The sequence below is a fragment of the Telopea speciosissima genome, chromosome 11, assembly GCF_018873765.1.
Source record: "Telopea speciosissima isolate NSW1024214 ecotype Mountain lineage chromosome 11, Tspe_v1, whole genome shotgun sequence".
NCBI lineage: Eukaryota > Viridiplantae > Streptophyta > Magnoliopsida > Proteales > Proteaceae > Telopea > Telopea speciosissima.
In genome coordinates this window covers 56,085,921-56,106,099 of record NC_057926.1, presented here as the reverse complement: position 1 = coordinate 56,106,099, position 20,179 = coordinate 56,085,921, and the positions used below count along the sequence as shown (strand labels likewise).

Genomic DNA, 20,179 nt, shown 5'->3' with positions numbered 1-20,179 from the left:
CAGATCGCAACCCCAAGGACTCTGGGCCACCGCCTATCGAGTCACGTAGTCTGAATGGACTCATATACTAGGAACCTCATCTACCACGTCGATGAGGTCTATCCACCAAGGATGCCAAGTCTATCAAGGACACTACGTCTTACAGGAAGACGACTACCAAGTCTATCATGACACCACGTCTCACGGGAGACAACCTATCAAAGAGGAGCCCTGCTACTCAAGGACTCTATCACCTACGACAAACACTCTACATCAACTGGGACTCTCCACACCGCCATACTCTACTATAAAAGGCAAGGTACATAGCCCCATCAGGGGATATCTTAACTCATAGTGAATAATACTATTCATCTATTTGCTCAGAGAGATCTAACTTAGGCATTGGAGAGTCCTAGGCCGGAACCACACCAGTTCTCCTTTGTCACCCAGGGTCTTTTACAGGTTACGGCACTCGAAGGACTGCTGAGCGATTTCTTGACGCAACACCAGTCATAATACATTAATACTCCAAACCAAAGACAACCCGATAGGGAATTGGTTCGGTTCGAATTTTTTCGATCGGGTAGACCAACTTGATTGATTCAGCTCAAGGTTTGATATGCTTATATGAAGTAGATCTCCTGTCTATAGAAGAAGGTAGGTGGTCGACCCCCTTCCTCATCAAAAGCAATGAGATTGTTGTGGATACATCACATTAAAAAAAATGAATTAACCAAATCGTGGTGTGCCGATTCCTTTCGATTGGCATCATGGACATTCTCCCCATATATTTATTATAGGGCAAGAATCGCTAATTGATCCCTAATCTCGTAGCCTTGCAACACCGCAATAGTCAATGAGAACGCACGTAAGAGGCATCAACATGAATGAAATTTTTTTTAATTTCAGAGAGAGTACTAATGATAATCGCTCAAGTTTGGGCATAGGGACCACACAATCCGGTAGCATTCTTTTTCAATTATTTATATATGAATGATCTGGGCCAAGCCTGACCCGACAACCCGACCTGACTGTAGAGGCCGAATACGCAGCCCCTATTGGACTTAGGACGGGTTTGGATGGGCTCAGGCTTGCCGGGTCAAACTAGGCTATCACCATTATTTGATTTGATGGAATGTTCTGCTTGTAGATGCCTGTTGTAGACTCGTGGACTTTAGAGGATACTTATAGCAACGCGCTACTGACACTCTGAGAGGCCGGGTGCGCATTACGCATCCGTTACTTTTTAAATATATATAGATCGAGCGCCCGGTCAGGATAGATTCTTTCTGAGAGCAAGAAGCAAGGAGAGAAGACGCTCGACGGAGGCTTGATAGAAAGAGTCTCAGTGGAAGTGAGGCGGATATCACTCATTATTTCGATCTGCCATTCGATCCTTTGGCTTGTCGCTCTGTTTCTCCCTCACACAGGTATAAATTTAGGGTTTTAATCTTTGAAACATAAACTGTTTTCGTTTACTTAATTTTTTTTTTGTTAGAATTCTTTGTTTAGGGTTTCTTTTGCGTGTTATTTAGGGTTTAAATTTCCATGCATATGTTTAGGCGATTTATACCATCAGTATTCGTTTCTTTCTCGTCCATGTTTCGTCTACAAGGGTTTTAGCTTTAATTTTTTTTACCGTTTAGGGATTTCTCTGGTCAAAGTGTCTCTTTTTTGTTCAGGTGTCCTCCGATATATTCACTTGCTTGCTTTGTAGTGTTGGGTTAGAGTGCGTTAGTAACAAGGGTATCCTTGATCTAGGGTTGAAAATTTGTCTATTGCATGTATTTGCTTGTTTATCGGGCTTTGAGCCTTGTTAAACCCATAGAGTTTCAAAATTCTGCAATCAAATGATCAGGTCTCGTTTTGTGCTTAATATTCTTAGTAAGCTTTTTATGTAACTGTTTGGCATGGTTTTGTTTTTCCTGTCTGGTGAATGGTGATATTGTCCTCGTGTTGATTGATCTCCAATCATTTACTTTGTGGCTTTAAGGTTCAAGCTTTTTCCTAGGGAGAAAGGAGGAAGCTTCATTCTTTGGTTGGCTTTAGGAAAGTCTGTGCTAAGTGCATCGCAGGTTTTTGCATAAGGTAAGAAAGATGGATGCAGCTTCATGTAATGTTAATTACTTATTTTCTGTGCTCTTTTTAGGATGTAGATTATATTGATGAGATGGGTTATGTAATTGTAATTCATGTTGTATGATGCCTTCATATGTTGTTTATAATATAACATGCTAAACCGAAATGGTTACTCACCATTTTGTTGTGTCGCTATCCTCCTTTTAAGCGTCTCAGGTGAAATGATAGGAGTTTATGAACAATGTGATTACTGAATATTCAAATTGGTCAGAGTCCTCACTTTGTCTAGGTGTAAATGAATGTGTCAGATCATGTTAGCAAATACCATAGTCATAATTCATAAATCAGTGGTAAACATGGTTTGGAAAAAAAATTATGAAGACACGTTTAGATTTTAGTCGATTGAAAGATGACAGCTTATGGGATACATTGGGGGGGGGGGGGGATATGGAGCAAGTAGGAGGTAGAAATAATCTATAGGAAACCCAGTTTGAGGTTCTAAGTTTTTTGAATTATGCACCATTGAGAATTCATAGGGGAATGCTGCAATGCTTTTATCTCACCCCATTACTGCAAAAGATGTGATTGAATTTGGGTAGGTGAAAGCTCCTATTGAGGGCGTAAGGATGTTCTAGAGCTCTTCTTGAAGATATAAGGATCTTCTGACTGTTATGAGGAGTCTTTGGTACATATTGACTTGAGCAGATGCTATTGCATAGTGGAAGGTTTTAGAGTGTCTGAGCCTCTTTGGGAACTTGTGTAAGTTTGTTAGGTCAGTCAGGGCACCAGTGCTGGTGGAAGCATTTGAGATCCATATATCTGGAAGTAGTTGGGATATGTATACCTTTCTTTGTGCAAATGATGTCGAGTGGAGTAGTATTAGCTAGCTCAAATTGTATTGAACTGGATGAGGTGAAAGCTAATGGGAAGTGCCCATTAGAAGAATACAGGGGACACTCTGAAATGGGTTTCCTGGAAAATGTCTATTTGTTTGGAAGAAAGGTTTCACGCCTTAATAGAATCATAAAACTGGGTCTGGGGGAGGGATGAGGAAAAAGTCATGGGTTATTTGGAGATAAATTTGATGCATTTGGTGTCCTGTTTGTGTAGTTAATCCTTTAATTTTCTTCTCTTTCTTGCTCTCTGTATTCTGGTTGGATTACTTTGTCCTGAATTTTGATAATTAAAGTAATCCATTTGATGTTGACAGAAAAAGTCCCTTTTCTGTACTACTTGCTTCTCTTTCTTCTCTAGATAATTGCAATATAAGTCCTAATTATATTGCCTATGAAACATTCCAACCTAATAATTTTGTAAATAAGGATTTGATGGAAGAACTAACATTGATTTTTCTCTTCTGTGAGATGTACTTCTGGTCATCATCTTACCGAAATGCAGTTATTAATCTGGTTTTGGAACCCAAATGGATAGCAAGAAGTTCATCCAGTTGGTCGAGGAGAAGAAGAAGAGAATGCTGGAGAAGAAAGAAGCCCCCTTGAAATGGGAACAGAAGCTAGAAGCTGCTGCGAAGGCAAGAGCTGATGCTGAAGCAAAAGAAAAGAAGCTGAAAGTTGCGAAGCATAAGAGAAAATCGGCATCGTCATCTGATGACAGTAGTGATAGTGATAGCAGTGATGCAGGGAGAAAGACGGCAAAAAGAGCACACAAGAAGCACAGGAAGCATGGGCACTGTGATATTTCGGGCGATAATGAGAGAAGGAAAGAGAAGAAATCCAAGCGAAGGCCAAACAAGCGCCTTTCAAGATTGGACGATGATATCATCAGTAGTGATGACTACGAGAGTGGGTCCGAGGAAGATCGCAGGAAGAAGCGATCTCACAAGAGGAGGCATAGGCACCCTAGTTCAAGGTCTGATTCAGAGTCGAGTGATGAAAGTGAGGGAGAGCATGCTGGGAAAAATCATGTTAGACACCACAAACGCCATCGCCGATCCAGCGAGGAAGATTCTTTGTCTTCTGATTCTGATGATAATAAACGTCAGCATGCAAGACACCGCAAGCGCCATCGCCGATCTAGTGCAGATGATTCTAGCTCTTCAGAATCTGATCACAAGCGAGAAAGGAGAGAAAGGAGCCGATCCTTGGGGAAGTCATCAGATGATGACCTAGATGAATCAGGTAAACCGAGGAAGCATAAGAAAAGTAATCACCGACATGGTCACCATCACCGTCATCACCATCACCACAATCACAACCATAGGCCCCATCGAATCAATGAAAGTGATCATCATCCACAGCATTTGGAAGAACAGAATGGGAAGCACTTGGAGAATGGAGACCACGCTCAGCATGCTGACAAGGTGAATGGGAACGCCAGCAATGACAATTGCAGTACCTGACAGTTGAAAAAGTTAGGAGACACCTTCTATTGACAAACAAATGGTCAATAATTATGCGTTGGTACTGTTATTTCTGTTTTTTTTCCTTGGTGGGATAATCCCATATCTGGGTAATTGATGTGGATAACAATTGCAGTTAGACATAGACCTCAATTAAATTCGGGTTTTCTTCTTTCTCTTCTTCCTTCCACCTTAATCATAACCTTATCGTTGCAATGTGATACTTTATTATACAGCATCGCCCCATCAGAAGTAGATCAGGAGGAAAGATTGAGGATCTCGTTTCCATTAAAAACAAATAGAGGGATGGTTCTATGGGGTCCTCGGCACTTACCTTCCCGTGGGGATTTCACTTAAATCGATGTTCATGCAAGAGATGGTCGAAGGATCCTAGATTTTAACTTTCATAGGCGCCCGTAAGAGTTCTTAAACATGCACACTAGATGCAAGGAGTTCAAGTTTACAATTGCCATCTTGGATGTGTGATTTTTTGATGAATTAAAATTTGCATTGATTCAAGGTTCTAACATGAATGGGTGATGGTTTCTAGAGATTGAATGAAACACCAAAGTAAACTTGGTTCTTTCAATGTGTTCCATTCCATTGCCATGTGTCAATGATCTTGTTAAAATGGAGATGTCAGTCAACTTATTAATTCTTTAGGTCATCCATTGCACAATTGATCAGAGTATGCATGAGAAGCGAAGATCAAATAGGTCTGTGATGGAATCGCTCTCAAGAACCCTAGAATCGACCACTCAGATCTGAATAGAGATCGGTCATGGCTAATTCCGATTCAACCGATCTGACTGAGTTTTTAAAACAGCGGTGAGAGGGCATTGATGTATAAATGAGCAACACCATTATTTGACAGTATTAGATCTTTCTGGAAAGAGCAGGATGTCCTTCGCCCTTAAAAATTGCAAGTGAAATTAATAAATTGCAAGTGAAATTAATGTAAGATGTCCATTGATAAAATATCTTGGGCTGCCAATGCCTCTGAGAAAAGGTTAACTCTCAAGAACCTCTTATGTTCCAGTCACTTCTGTGATCTGTTCAACAATAATATGAATCAAAGGGTATGATTTGGCAGCTGGAGTTATTGCAGCCATCTGGGTTGAAGATGTAACATCGTGTACCATTATGTATACCCGCAATATAGAATAAGCTCAGCATTTTGGAGTAAAGAATGGATCTTAATCGTTTTTCTACTATGATACAACACAAGTGTCTTGAAACATATGTCAGAAGTTCTTCAATATTTTCTCCATTGAGACCCCATTAGCCACAAGAAGAGACGTAACTTCCTGCAAACACGGCAGTAAAAACAAATTCAATTCTCAGCCCTGGATCATTACATGGAACCACTAATTGAAAAATTACGTGGGAAGTAAGATGGTATGGAGACTCTTACAGTGAAGAGAAACAGTAAACAAGTTAAATATTACAGTCAATTAGTTACTATTTACCAGAGATTCAACAAAAGACCATATCCATATCAACTATAGATTGAAAGAAATCACATAGGTTCCATTTGGTTGCAGGAAGGGAAGTGAAAATTATCAAACCTCAAAAAAGAACTTTTGTAATCATTACCCAACATGATTGTATAAAATACTTAAATTTCTTACCATATTTAGTAATGGTACCTTTTAGATGCAATTTTTATTTTACTTTTCAAATCCAAGGGATTTGGATGCAAAATAAATTGATATTTAATAATCATATATGGAATGATTTGAAGTTAGTGAAATAATCATGTTGGGTAGTAGTTACAAAAATTTCGTTCTTAGGTTTGAAAATTCACTTCCCTTCTCTTTAATTTCCCTAGCAACCAAACAGAGCCAAAGTTACATATCCTGGTTTGATGAGGAACCTCAGGTTTCAGTTCTTATAACCTCAACCCCTTCCCCCCCACCCCCCAAAAAAAATTCTGGTCACAAGCAAGTAAAGTAAAACGAAGTGAAGTAAAATTAAACAATGTGGAACAAAAGCAAAATGGAAACAACTTCTACGATCATGATTGTATAACAAAAATATCAGGTAATGAACTTTCCAAGACTCTCCAAATAGATTCCTTAGCCCTTTGCCACACTTCTATATTCAAAGCCAAATAATTTACCCTGCATTTACTCAAACTTCTCTCCTGGCTCCTACTCTTTCACATCTGATTCCCCCCAAAAAGCAAACTTCAACCTCTCCTCCCCTGGTACTTAAGAATACCTACATTACCCTTCTGTTAACCGATTCTCATAATCTATCTCATCCTTCATCTATTTTTTGTTATTTTTCTTTAGAGAGAAAGAACACTAACCAGTGCTGCGGCGTGTACCAGCACCCAGGCACAGCCGCGCACGAAATGACCGGCGCACCCCTGGTCAATTCTGCCTTCCCAGGGGAATCCCCGGTCATTTCACGCGCGACTGTGCTTGGGCGCAGGTACATGCCGCGCTGCGGCACCAGTTAGCATTCCTTTTCCCTTTTCTTTATTTTATTATTTCTCCATCATTCAATCCAATTTCTTCTTCTGCCAACATGAAAATGTAACCCCTTAAAAAAAAAGCTTGTCAGCATTGTCCCGATATGTTGGATACAACACATAGACGCCCCTATGACAGGAGAGGAGTGTACCCACCGAAGCGAGCTAAGCCACATAAACCAGGGGGGTGGGGAGAGAGAGAGAGAGAGAGACGGGTGGCCCTCCACAAACCGAGCTGTAGTTGACGAGATACGTAATTGCAGTTACCCTAGGAGAGAGCAAAGAGAGAGATTGACTAACCAGTAGGCGGAAAGAGGTAGAGGGGGTAGTGAGCAAGGGTAAGTTCCGTTAATCTGTCGCCATCTCTACTCCTGAACGCTTGCACACTCTCGTTGCCTTACTCATCACCGCTTGATCTACGGTAGGTCGTCATCTCTCCTCCTTTTGTATCAATTTGTTTTGTTTTATTATTTCTCCATCATTCAATCCAATTTGTTCTTCTGCCAACAAGAAAAGGCAATCCTGCCCCACCCACTTCCTCCCTCCCCAACCCCCTCTACCCCGCCCCTCACCCACCCATATCCTGACCCTACCCTGCAACCCCACCCAAATAAAATGACAAACTTGGCTTGGCCAGCCAGAAGCAGTGGCAGAGAGAGAGAGGGTTGGTGCTTCAATTTGGTTGCACGCGTAGTAACCTAATCTTTATGGGGGCTCTAAGCATGTGAAATACAGTAGTTGCATCATTCGCAATCTCAATCCGACGAGCATCGAACCCCAGGCAGTCACACCTGCTTCTCCCCCATCCTCTTCGTCTCTTCTTCTTGTTTCTTCGGCTGTGTTGTTGCTCTTCTCATCCAAACCTTGTCAGTTGATGCTACTGGTGAAGGTGACACATTGACCATGAACCCACCACCTTCCTTCAGATTCGACAACTCGAGGCTTTGCAATGCCTACATTGCACTCCAGACAAGGAAGGCCTCTATGTTCTCCAATCCTTTCAACTTCACCGCCAACTGGGTCGGCCCCAACGTTTGCTCCTCCTATGGTGTCTACTGTTTCTTCTCCCCCATCAACTCTTCCATGCGAGTGGTAGCCATTATGGATCTCAACTACACCGGCATTGCAGGTTACCTCCCAACTGAGCTAGGTCTCCTCACAGAACTCACCCTCTTTCACCTCAACTCCAACCGCTTCTGTGGCTCCATTCCCGACACCTTCCACCGCATGAAACTGTTCTTCGAGCTGGACTCAGCAACAAGGACTTGATGCACTCTTCATAAAAAAAACAACAGGTTCCGCTTCGGCATTCCTGAGAATTTGGGAACCTCCCGTCTCGGTGCTGGTCATGGCCAACAACAATATGCGTGGTTGCATCCCAGCCAACATTGGGAAGATTGGCCCCACCCTCAACGAAATCATCCTCATGAACAACCTCCTCACCGACTGCCTGCCACCGCAGATCGGCCAGCTCACCCAACTTACCGTGCTCGACGTCAGCTTCAACCATCTCCAGGGCTCGCTCGACATCAGGTTCAACGATCTGCAGTCATTGGGCAGATGAAGAGTCTGGAGCAGCTGGACGTGGCACATAACATGTTCAAGGGAGTTATTCTGGCGTCAGTGTGCCAGCTGCCGAGGTTGAAGAACTTTAACTATTCCTATAACTACTTAACTGGAGAGGCACCGATGTCTGCCACTTTGGTATCGGGTGGAGGTGAACAGTTGCAAGAACTGCATTGCTGGAAAGTCCGATCAACGGTCTTCCCGGGAGTGTTCCATGCTGCGCGCCCTGTGGACTGCAGCACCTCCATCTTCCGAAACTTCGCCATCTACGACATCTCACACTCCTCCCTGTCTTCTTTTTGAACTTCACCGTCCACAAGATCTCATATTCCTCCCCCTCCGTCATCAGCTTCGTCGCTACAAGAGAGACTGCCACCACCCATAGGGTTTCCTAACACGTTGGCAGAAGAAGAAGAAAATCGAATAAATAAAATAAAAAATAGATAAGGAGGAGAGAGATGATGAGAATCAGTTAAAAGGAGTAATTTAGGTATGCTAAGCAGAGGTAGAAGTTTGCTTTTGTGGGAGGGGGGGGGGAATCAGATGTGAAAGTTAAGAGTAGGGAAGTTTGAGTAAATGTAGGTAAGTAGAGGGGAGTTATAGAAATTTTCCCTCATTAATTAATGTATTTAGTGAGCTTTGAAGTCACAAATTATTGTTGGTAATGATTACAAAAAGCTCAATTAAACTTTGTTTTAATTTCACTTCCCTCAAACAGAGCCCTAAAGGAAAAAAGGAATATTAAAAAGATTAAAAAGCATTTTTAGCTGAGACATCCCATCCATGTGGACATAGAATCGGTGAGACGGTAATGATCTCCAAGACTAGAAACGGAAAAATAAGAGAGGTGATGTAACATAATATTATACATTTAGCGAATATCCAGCACATTCAACTTACTTTTATTCTACAAACAAAAAAAACCTTCCAAGCCATTGGTTCAAGAGCCTAAACTAGAAAAGGAAAAAGTTGTGAAGTACACACAGCTCTTTACCGAAATCCAGTAAACCTTTTAGCTAGAGAGACTCCAAACTTGCCTTGCTCATTTCTTAAACGTCCACAAATAGCTACTGCATCCAGACTCCAGAAATACTTCTAGAACAGTTAATAACTGATAGAGGTTGCATAAAATCTGTGTGAGGGGGGGGGGGATACTACAGCTTTGGGAGTAGGGGACCTAATGGGAACGTATCCATATGGATCACCACCTGTACCATACATAGTAGCATGCAGCCTTAGCGACTCAAACTTGAGCCTGTTCTGTGCTGAGGCAGCACTGATGCCAATTCACGTAAGAGGTGATTGGCTGACTTTGTCTCTTGACTGTGAATATTCAGCATTTTCCTAACAAACATCCCTCCAAGAACAACATTCTTGAAATTTCAAAATGCTTTCCAACTTAACTAAAACTTCTAAGAGTTAGCTTTACAGTTTTAGTTGCAGTTGTAAAAGTTATATTTCCACAGAGATTCTTAGAAGTTATGGCAAGACTAGGTTGACTATGGCTAACAGTAGTCTTTAGAAAATATTCAACTTAAAAGCGGCCTGAAAGAAAAGAGTTCATAATAAAAAGTATGGTAGCCATATAGTCTTGAGAAAATATTCATTAAAAAGCAGCCCGAAAGAAAAGAGTTCATAATAATAAAAGGGGAAAGTTTTCACACACGGTCGTGTAAGACGTGTATGTGAGAGGGTGGGAGTTTCAAGGCATTAATTAATGGGTGGGGATTTATGACTTTTCCAACTCTTTGTGACAGACCCTCTGATGAGATGCAGAATCATCACCAAATAGGGCTTATTTCTTTAGAAATAGGCCTAGGGTTGGGTTATATACATGTTGGGCCTTTGTTCCCAAGGGTTTTTTTATGTAATAGGCCACTTTAATGAGCCTAAACTAGGGGTATATAGGTTGCATACGGGATTAGCCCAATACTTTAGTTATTTTTATGTTTTTAGATTGAACCGGTTTAGAATTGGTTGCACCCAATTGGTTCAATTGGTCTAATTTAAGTGAAGTGTTTCTATTAGTTAATAGGTCCTTATATCCTATTGGCTAATATGGAATCTTCTTTTAAATTAGTTATTTTAAATTAGATATCTTTTAACTTAAGTTAGTAGGGTTAAATAAGTCTTTTACTGTTTTAAATTAGTTAAGTTAGATTAAATCTCTTCCTTCCACGATTTTTGAAGGAAAAGACTTTAAATTGTACTAGGACTTGGCATAAAGCCATCTTATTACTATAGTAAATCGTGGAGGGCTCCCCCACATTGAATTTGAATAAAAAAAGACTGTTTCTGCTGCTGTTCCAGCTCCTTTGAGTGTAAATCCTTGTGGATTTCAAGGTGGATAGGGTGGGTGGATTCCTACGACTCCTTGCATCGAGACGATCAGGAGGTTCCTTCAATTGTCAATCTGCTGCCGGTGGATTCCAGTAGTGAGTTTGAGTTTAAAATTCTGTTTTTTCATCCATTCTTCTTCCCCCATTCCATCCCCCTTTAATTTTCTGTTTTACTTTCATAAACCCTAGACTGCTGAATTCTGTCCAGATCTGTTTTTCCATCAGAAATCAACCAAACTTAAGCCATGGCCTCCCCACACCATTGTCTCCACTCGACCTAGCCTGTTGCCCCATCTTCAATAGCTAAACCCTAATTCCCCTTCATCTCCACTAAACCCTAAATAGTCAAAAACCTGTTCAGGACCTAAATAGCCATCCAATTCAGCCCAAATTACTATCAAGTCTCCCCCTTACTGTTTAGTACACTCAATCCCAAGCCCAGCCCTCACAGCTCACTCAAAACCCTAGTTTTGGTAGTTTTCCTAATTTCTAAAACTCTAAACCCTAACCCTAAATCTGCAGAATTATAAAACCTAATCAAATCCTATTTTTTTTATTTCAAAATAATCTCCTAGACCTGCTGATCATTACGACATTACCATGTATCACATTCATCCCTAACCCTAGCCTAAACCCTAAATTTGCCCTAAACAGCCCCAAACTGCCTAGCCAAACCAGCAGTCTTATTAGATCATGTTGCTTGGCCTCTAATAGGATCCTTTTCCTATTTAGAGCTACATTACCCTCTCACATACACGGCCGTGTAAGCCGTGTATGAAAACTTTCCCCTGAATAAAATAACAAGCAAAATTCCTCATCCAGCATTTCCACCAAACCTTTTTGTTGTGGATATGGTGGGATCCGGAACCTTGAGAATAAATAAATGAAGATTTGAATTTTCCATCCCTTTGGGAGCCCCAATATATATGTCTTGGTTTGAAGTGCAATACACACTAATGGGATGAGATGCAACCTAGAAGACAACAGAATTAATTGAGTGCACAAAAGCCTAAATAACCATTCAGGTTCTCTTCAGCAGACTGATTCTTGCAACATACAATTCATCAGATTTACTTCCCCCACCCCAAAAAAAAGAGTAAAAACATGTAACCATAGTCTCCAATTTGCTACAGGATAAACACTCGAAATTGGGCAACAGAAAGTTGTATGGGATTTTTACTGTTCTAAGAAACTAAGATTTAGATTCAATTTACAATGATAAGCCAGCTTGCATCTTAAATTGAGAAAGAACACTTTTCCTATGAGGGTCCATTATTGGCAACGAAAAAAACCTGGTACTACAGATCAGATCAGACACTATCCCAATCTGAATTGGTAGATCCAGCCTACTGGTCGATATTGGAGGGAAAATCTGTGGTGTCAACAAATACACCCGATTCAAACCCGAAAACTTGAATTCTTCCCTTATGTGCTATATCATTAGTGATGAACTTCCAGATCAGGTTTCCCAATATGATCAATGTAAAAAGCTTGACTAGTTTTGAGTATGGACGTATAAGACTTTACCAAATTCTCCAATTTTTGGGATTTTGTTTCCATTTTGGTGAAAATTATATCTGATATGGGGCAGAAATCCTACATGCCTGTTGTATTTTCTTTTTCTAGACACCCTCTGAAACTGCCATGTGGCAGTTATATTATTAATTAAAGTTAACTGTATGTCCATGGTATCACCTATTCATGTATTAAATTCCAGACCAATCTGAATTCTCCACTGTCATCATAACATTTTGAAAATTGTTAGAAAAAGTGGGAATGTTTCAACAACAGCGTCCCCTAGGTATCCGGGCGCCTTGGATCGCCTAGCCGCAGTGACAACCATGGAGACAAGGGGAAAATCCCATAAATGATCGGCCATATGATTAAGGTGGGCCACCAAATTTGACATGGGCCATATCAAGGGAATTCCCCGCCTACCAAACTGTCAAAGGACCAAATTATCTTCTCCATACAGCAACAAATTGATGCATCAGGATGCAGATGGAAATACAAGGACCTAAATGTTATTAAAAAATGAGAAAAATTGATGCATCAGGATGCAGCTATACAAGCTGAAAAATGATCCACCAGACTACTACTCAAGGTAATTGTCAGACCAGAGAAGATTAGAAAGGGGGAATCCATAAGTCAAGCCAATAGTAAATCTAAAGGAAAAACTGTTAATCCCATTCAAATGAGGCACCCTGGTCTCCCAGAAGCTAAAGACTGAAGTACGAGTCAAGCCAATAAATATAAAGGAAAACCTGTTTGTCCCATTCAAATAAGGAATTCTACCCGGTTCTTTTTTTTTTGCAAGCTTAAAACTGAAGAATGATTCAAATGGCCAGTTTTTTTTTTACCAACTCTAGCTTTGAGTGTTTTGACCTACTGTAATTTTGTCTTGATCTCACCACCGAAACATCCAGTTCGGGTTCAACCTATTGGCTGGTCTAGTTCATGGAACTGACTAGAGATGACACTAGAGGTAATAAACAAATTTTTGTGACAAGTCATGGTGTTGCATTCCAACAGAAATGTACAACCATTTTGGCTCACAATTCTTGGATGATTTTTCACCAAACAGCTTGGATGCAGATAAAGCCTTTTGTATTATTTGATAGTAGATTTCATGAGTTCTTGATTCAGCCCAAGATTGTGCAAGTCAGATGTCTGCAATTCAAAATATAAAGGTTTCTGAACTGATAGATCAAAAGTTTTATAGTTGTTTGGCCAGTGTTTCTAGACCCAACTGGTCAATTGGTAGGGGGTGGAGTACATATATATATACCACGTTGTCATGGCCTTACTCTTTACTAAGCCAACTGTGCCGGCACTTGGCACTCCTTGCCTTAGTGCTCAGCCTTTCTCACTACCTTGAGAGATTTAGGAGGAGAGCTTGAATGGACATGAGAGTTTGAGTGAATGAGAACTTTATTGTACTAGGAATGTTTGGATACACTTGTGTCCACCTTGGCCAAATGAAGCTACCCCTATTTATAGGCACCCAACTCTACAAAGAATGCCTAAGATCTTTACAAGTGTCCTCCATCCAATGGCTAGGAACATTTAAGCTAAGGAGCCTAGAACACTCCCAGCTCCTTAGTTGAGAATTCTAAACCTCCTACTTCTTTAGTATTTACAAGTACTCTCTAGAGCATTCTAGCTTCTAGTGCATTCCTTTGCAAATATCTAGTCTTCTTACACAATGGTAGAAAGTTCTAGACTATGGACCTTACTTAGCCCAATGGCTCAAGTCCATGGGGTATAGTAAGGTTCACCCATGGGCCTTTGGATACACACTAGCTACCTTTGTTATTCAAAGCCCCACTCATAATATAAAAAAGATAGAAAGAACAGAAATGACGAACAAAAATTCTCACAGTTGCTATGACAGATTTACAACTAGAATTATCCCGACAAAAATTAACTAACTAATTTTGAAACAAAGACAAACCTCAGCCATTTGTTTTTGCCCACAGAGAAGTGCACCAGTGGATAAAGGATTGTACGTTTGTTTGGCTCTAGCAAAAGCAGCCTGAAAAAATATAAATATATTTTAAGGTAAGACACACAAAAGAAAGCAAATAAATAATTTAAGAAAGTAAGCCCTAACATCAAATCAACTCAACACATTAGAAGATTCAAAAAACCACCTGTACATAGCCATGTTCACCCTCCCATCTATCATCTGGTTGTGAAAATACAGGCACAACCTTAACACCAGAAGATTCCCATTCCTTGAACCTATCCTGTAGGAGGAACGACCATAATCAGTAATACATGTATGGAGAGGACAAAAAGTACAGGTGCAAAACATTTTCAAGAGGAAATTGGAAAAATACATGTATTCTACTATATTATACATTCATATAATAAGTATAAAATATAAAGGATAAGGTATAAATACTAATATTTCTGCAAAGGGCATATTCTTTCAAAATTATATACATTGATATCAATAAGTATAAAGTATTTAATCCTTTGTTTTTTTGTTTTTTTTTAAAGGCCAATAAAGTGTTTGTTCACGCATACTTTGGAATTAAAATTTCTGCAAAAAGAAAATGCAGATACAGCAATTACAAGTGCATAATATGCAAATTGAGTAACCATAAAATGGACCACACACTTCAAAATAGACTCATCTGAAGCACGAAATTGTTGGTTCTGTTAGAATTAAATGGAAGCTTGTCAAGTTGGTATAAGTATGTGAGGGGTTCATAACACAGACCAGGGCTACCCATCCACCTCTAACAATTAACCACTACCCAGGGAGTACATGACTTTACACACCTGATACGCCATTCTTCGAAGATTTCTAGCTCCATAATAAAGCCTCACATCTGATCTCTTTCTGGCACTGAAGCCTGACTCAATGACAGATCGAATTGGACTGCATAGAAATAATCAGACATTGAATAGTAAATAATAATCATCAATTATTATAGAGCTTCCAGATACAAAAAGGTGAAGGAAATGATGTCACTGCTTCAATTTCAGTACCAATGTAGAGTTTCAAATGAGAAGAGAATTCGTATTTCCCGCAAAATCTAAGGCACTAACAGTACAATGAAACCATTTCACTGAAGCAAAAGATATCCAGTTCTTTACTTGCAACCTGAAGAATTAAAAACAAAATAATTTTTTCTTTTCTTTCTTTTCAGATGTCCAGTAACCTGGTTTCTATAGCATCAGGATTCCGACCCAAACACCAAGGTAATTTTGTCCCTAGGCCTGCCCCTTCTAGGAAAGGATAAAAAGAAAAGAAAAGAAAAGGTTGTATATATCACACCAAGTCCCCCAAACCTAGTTTTTGGGGTTTCTGAGTCCCACATCTCAAACCTGGGCTGGATTCTAGGCACCTATACCCATGAAACATTGTTCGAGGACATATAAGTATTCAGATGCAAGATTTACCTATTTCTAAGGATGACCACCTTGGGAAGGGTTGGGGACAACTGGAGCAAAGATAGAGAGTCCTAAGCTTTATCTTTATAGGAGTAGGACTAGTTGTTTGGTTCATTCGTAAATCAGGTTTTAGGGCAGTAATTGGGAGTAGTCAACTAGAGTTGGTTATTGAGCATGGAGATATTTATCACACTCCTGGGATTTTGCTCATACAAAACCGCAGGAGATGTGTTTTGACTCCCGGTGCTTGGGGGTTGCTACAGCATAGCTTTCAACATAAGTGTTACTTTGCCTGATAGAGTACGGATTGAGCAAGGCTCTGGACTCTCGTGCATCGAGATATTTCTTCTTCTTAGGGGGGCAGAGATGTGACTGACTGGATAGTGGAAGTTGGGCTAGTCTCCCCTGATTCTCCAGTCAACATGTTGATGGAGTCGTGTGAAGGAAGAGGATTGGTATTTGGCTGCTGCTTGGTTCTCAGCTTGAACTCACCGGTGTCGAGGAGATCTTGTATCACATGCCAGAGTGCCATGCAACTGTCAGTGGAAGGGCATGGTATAGGCAGTACAGGTCTTTGTTGTAAAAAAATGGAGGTGGATCCTTGACTGATCATGGAGGGACGGTACTCAAGAGTCCTGCCTTATGTAGCTTGGTATACAGGGTAGCCATGGTCATTCCTAGATCAACAAACTGCCGCCTCTGTCTCTGTTGTGGCGGTGGTAACGGATCTTGCTGGACTAAAAGGGTGCTGAGGTACACACTGGTGTTGATGTGGGCCACAAAGGAGGTGGAGGTACTGTGGAATACATATTGACAGGCTGATGACTTGGATTTTATAAGCTGACCTCCGAGCCTTGGCCTCTTGGCATTGACGGCTTCCACTTGCCCACTTAAGAGGAGCTTGCGGCTTGATTTTGTGCATCCTTGTACAACTTGTCCTCAATGTGCCTGCCTGCGCCTACGAGGGAAGCGAAGGACTTCAGGGGTTGGAAGTACAGAAGATCATGGTACTCTGACCAAAGATTCTCAATGATCATGTCTATCTGTTCTTGCTCCGAAAGGCAGTTCCACACCTTAGTGGTTGTATATCTGTATCTGGCAATGTACTTGGAGAATCCTTCTCCAGGATCCTGCTTTAGGGTCTCTAGTTCACAAAGTGTCACGTCGATCTCTGTGCTGTAGGAGTATTGTTTAGTGAAGGCTTTAGCCATGTCGCTCCAGGTCCAAGGGTGAGAGGAATCCAGCTGCACGAGCCATCGAAGGGCAGGCCCTGAGAGTGGGAAATGGAAGGCTTGCCCCATTTGGTCATCGGAGAAATCCCGCACCCTCATCAGGTTGGCCTAGGCTCTCAAGTGCACCCTAGGATCACCGGCCCATCAAACTGCTATTTGAACTATTATGGGGTAAAAGCACATCCCCTCTGTATCGTTCAACTAGTCTTCTAGAGCTTTGGTGTTCCGGAAGGCAAGTTCTAACTTCTAGACCTTTTCCCTCATTCTCCTTTCCCTTTCTGCCTCTGGAGATTCCTGAGGAATGTCTACCACATCATCATCTTCTTCTGGTGGTACCAATCTACGAGGGGCCTACGATGTGACTAAGGGTGCCCCCCAATGTAGTGGACTCCAGCTGATTGGGATTTGTTGTTGGACGTGCCGTAGCATTTCTGGCATGTGCTTGGGAAAGCGAGAGGAGTTGGTTCACTGCCTGCTTCAGCTCGATCACCTCGGCTTGCAACTGATCTATCCGAACGTGTGGGCCTGTGGGGCATCAAGATGCTCGTCTCCTTCTGGATCCATGTATTGCCAAGAAACTGCTCTTCGGTTTAGCCCAACGGGCTGCACGATGGGCCCACACTAGTGACGGGTACTCTGTCTGACAGGAAATTGTGTTTTTCCCTAACAATTGAGATAGGCCACAATCAGAATTCGGTTTTTTTATTTTAAATTTTATATATTATATATATATTTTTATTATTCATGGGTTGGTCTCCTAACTAGGGGACGTGGGATAGTATACTAGGTGAACACACCATTAATGGAATATATATACACAAAAGGGATTTTCAACGATCAGTGGCAAGTGGAAAGAAATGATTATTGATTAGGAAGAAAATTTGTCTGGATCCTATGTGAATGTAATGAGTCTTTTAGGTTGCTATTTTTTCTTCTTAGATACTTAGGTAGCTCAATTGCAGTGGTCGAGGATTCGAATCAGGAAACAGCCTCTCCACGAAGTGGGGGTAAGGCTGCGTACATTGTGACCCTCCCAGACCGCAATGGTGGGAGCCTCGTGCACTAGGTACGCCTTTTTTTATACTTAGGTCTCCCAAATGTTGATCTTGTACTTCACACAACAGTCAATAATATGTGTATAATGAGGTTAGTACTTATAGCAGAATGCATATATGAGATCTTTCAGGACCAGTGAAAAAAACTAATGTGTGGATTGAGGCCAAAACTAAGAAATAAAAAATGGTAATTTAATGGTGATCTGGTGCCGAGCTTGATTTCCATTTACAAGTTGAAGACTTGTAACCAAAAGAATCCCCATTTAGAAGTTGAGGACTTGAAAGAACAGAAGAAAATCAGTTATATTGAAAGAAGATCTATCTGATAAGTAAATCAAGAAAAAAGCAAGAAGACAGAGAAGGAAAGTGAGGTTATGAAAAGAATGACAGAATCTCAATTTACAAAAATCAAACATTTCACGGAAATATGCTCCATTTGTATAATAAGGAAAGGGTAAGGCCAACGACATGACTGCTCCTCGATGTATTATTGGGATGTTGATGCAAATTAAAGATCGTATCACACAATCAATGGGGAAGAGCAAATTGTTTGTGCTGAAAACTAAAAAGTAACAATAATATTGATCTATAGCAGGGATGTGAAAGTAGGCCAATAACGGCAGAACAACCACCAGAGAAGCATGAGGCAGGGAAAGGATGAAACAGCAAAAGCTATACTTGGATCAACACCATTGTAGAAGTACTATATTCTTCAAAGAGAACGCGAAGCATGTACTGTAAGAAAAATACCAGAAGTTAGAAAAGAAGCTGTGGCAGTTACTTCGGACTTTTTCCACTTTTGAGGTTCCTTGTAGTTGTAGCTATGAGAATTTCCTGCACACCATTAGCAGTAATGTGCAGGGTTCTTATGTACACCTGGTTCAGAAGTTCGCTGAATTATACAAATAAAATCAACGCTTAGGATGTTAAGACCAGAGAATTGTCATCACTAAACTCCCAACGTGAGCCTTCTACGCTTCTACCTTCTAGAGGAGCGGAAAGCACCAGTAGTGGACCGGATACGGCAGCCTCTGCGTTTCAATTTCGAATTGGCCATATTAACGCTGGACTACTTAATTCGAGAAGAACCCGGAGAATTCGATTCTAGAATGCAACTGAATTTGCAATTCCAGAACAAGTTCTTTGGCAATTCAGAAATCAGGAGAGAACCCTGGGGAAAAAAAGTAAGATTTTGATGAATAATACTGACCTAATTCCCGAACCAGTGGCGAAAATAAGAACGGTAGGGTATTCCTCAGGCGGCGAGATCTGACCGATATCGAAACCTCTGCCCATAACTTGGCTCAACTCAACCACATCGCCTCTCCGTAGCCCACAGAGAAGCTCAGCCGTAGAGCCCGCGACACTCTTGACGAGAAACTCAAATTGGCCTTTCGACGCAGAGACAGAAGGCGAAGAGGCAATGGCAAGGAAGGCAGGCTTCTCAGCGTCGGGCAGCCGGAGCTGCAAGTACTGGCCGGGGCGTGTATGGGAGGCAACGAGATCCGGTGAATCGGAGACGTCGATGCTGACGTGGAAGAGCTCTTCAGCGGCGGGTTGAACCTCAGAGAGAGGTGCTTGAGTCCAGACGCTGGTGTCTTGACGGAGAGCGGCAGCGACTGAGAGATAGCGACGACGGTGATGGCGGAGATTCAGGTGGGGCAGGTTTAGGTGGCGTATGATAGCCATGGGAGGGTGGGGGTAGCGATGGAGGTGGGCATGGGAGCTGAGGTTGTGGTGAGGAGGAGAGGGGATGAGAGTTAGAGAAGACATTTCTCTTGTTTTCTTGAATTAGATGTTTTGTGCAGTTCGCTGGTCGGGGTTGCGCCGCCGCTAAAGGTATGTGCGGCAGGGTACAGAACCGGAATCTGATAAAATGCACCGGCACGCGTACTGTAGGGGCTACACATCAAGATCGATAGGTTCTGGATAGTTCCACGTGTCTAATTGAATGGATTAGAGAACTTTTGATAGAAAAAGGATTAGAGAACAACTACTCAACTAGTGGAGCCCGAATCTTGGCTTGAAGATCCACTGGATCTAAGCGATTACATGGGTTCATGTAAGGTTGTGAACCATCTGATCCCCCAAAACAAATAACAAGGGTGTTAAACTGTTAATCAGTTCGATTCGATTCGGTTCATGAAAGTTCATAAATCAGAACCTTATCGTTTTTTTTAAAATTT

General features: G+C 41.3%; 2 protein-coding genes across 4 annotated transcripts; one reads left to right on the top strand and one right to left on the bottom strand.

The window, feature by feature from the left end:
* Nucleotides 1-1,966: 1,966 nt before the first annotated feature.
* Nucleotides 1,967-4,590, top strand: LOC122646876 (sarcoplasmic reticulum histidine-rich calcium-binding protein). 2 transcript variants are annotated; one of them, XM_043840506.1, is made up of 2 exons: nt 1,967-2,067; nt 3,423-4,590. In XM_043840506.1, exon 2 carries the CDS (start codon nt 3,482-3,484, stop codon nt 4,415-4,417), a length of 936 nt encoding a protein of 311 aa, XP_043696441.1. In that variant the 5' UTR covers nt 1,967-2,067; nt 3,423-3,481; the 3' UTR covers nt 4,418-4,590. The 2 variants fall into 2 exon arrangements, with proteins under 2 accessions (XP_043696441.1, XP_043696442.1); XM_043840507.1 differs by having other exon boundaries at nt 1,973-2,067; nt 3,457-4,590.
* Nucleotides 4,591-5,448: 858 nt separating this feature from the next.
* Nucleotides 5,449-19,872, bottom strand: LOC122646091 (fruit protein pKIWI502). Of its 2 annotated transcripts, none has more exons than XM_043839565.1 (5): nt 19,204-19,872; nt 15,092-15,191; nt 14,452-14,550; nt 14,256-14,336; nt 5,449-5,724 (listed from the first exon to the last, which is right to left on the bottom strand). In XM_043839565.1, the coding sequence occupies exons 1-5, from the start codon at nt 19,764-19,766 to the stop codon at nt 5,662-5,664; spliced, it is 906 nt and encodes a 301-aa protein (XP_043695500.1). In that variant the 5' UTR covers nt 19,767-19,872; the 3' UTR covers nt 5,449-5,661. The 2 variants fall into 2 exon arrangements, with proteins under 2 accessions (XP_043695500.1, XP_043695502.1); XM_043839567.1 differs by having other exon boundaries at nt 14,455-14,550; nt 19,204-19,870.
* Nucleotides 19,873-20,179: the final 307 nt, after the last annotated feature.

Coding starts and splice junctions, on each gene's coding strand:
- LOC122646876 (XM_043840506.1), top strand. CDS start 3,482: ATGGATAGCAAGAAGTTCATCCAGTTGGTCGAGGAGAAGAAGAAGAGA.
- LOC122646091 (XM_043839565.1), bottom strand. CDS start 19,766: ATGTCTTCTCTAACTCTCATCCCCTCTCCTCCTCACCACAACCTCAGC. Junction 14,551..15,091: donor TTCGAAGAATGGCGTATCAG/GTGTGTAAAGTC, acceptor TTCCTCCTACAG/GATAGGTTCAAGGAATGGGA. Junction 14,337..14,451: donor AACATGGCTATGTACAGGTG/GTTTTTTGAATC, acceptor ATATTTTTTCAG/GCTGCTTTTGCTAGAGCCAA.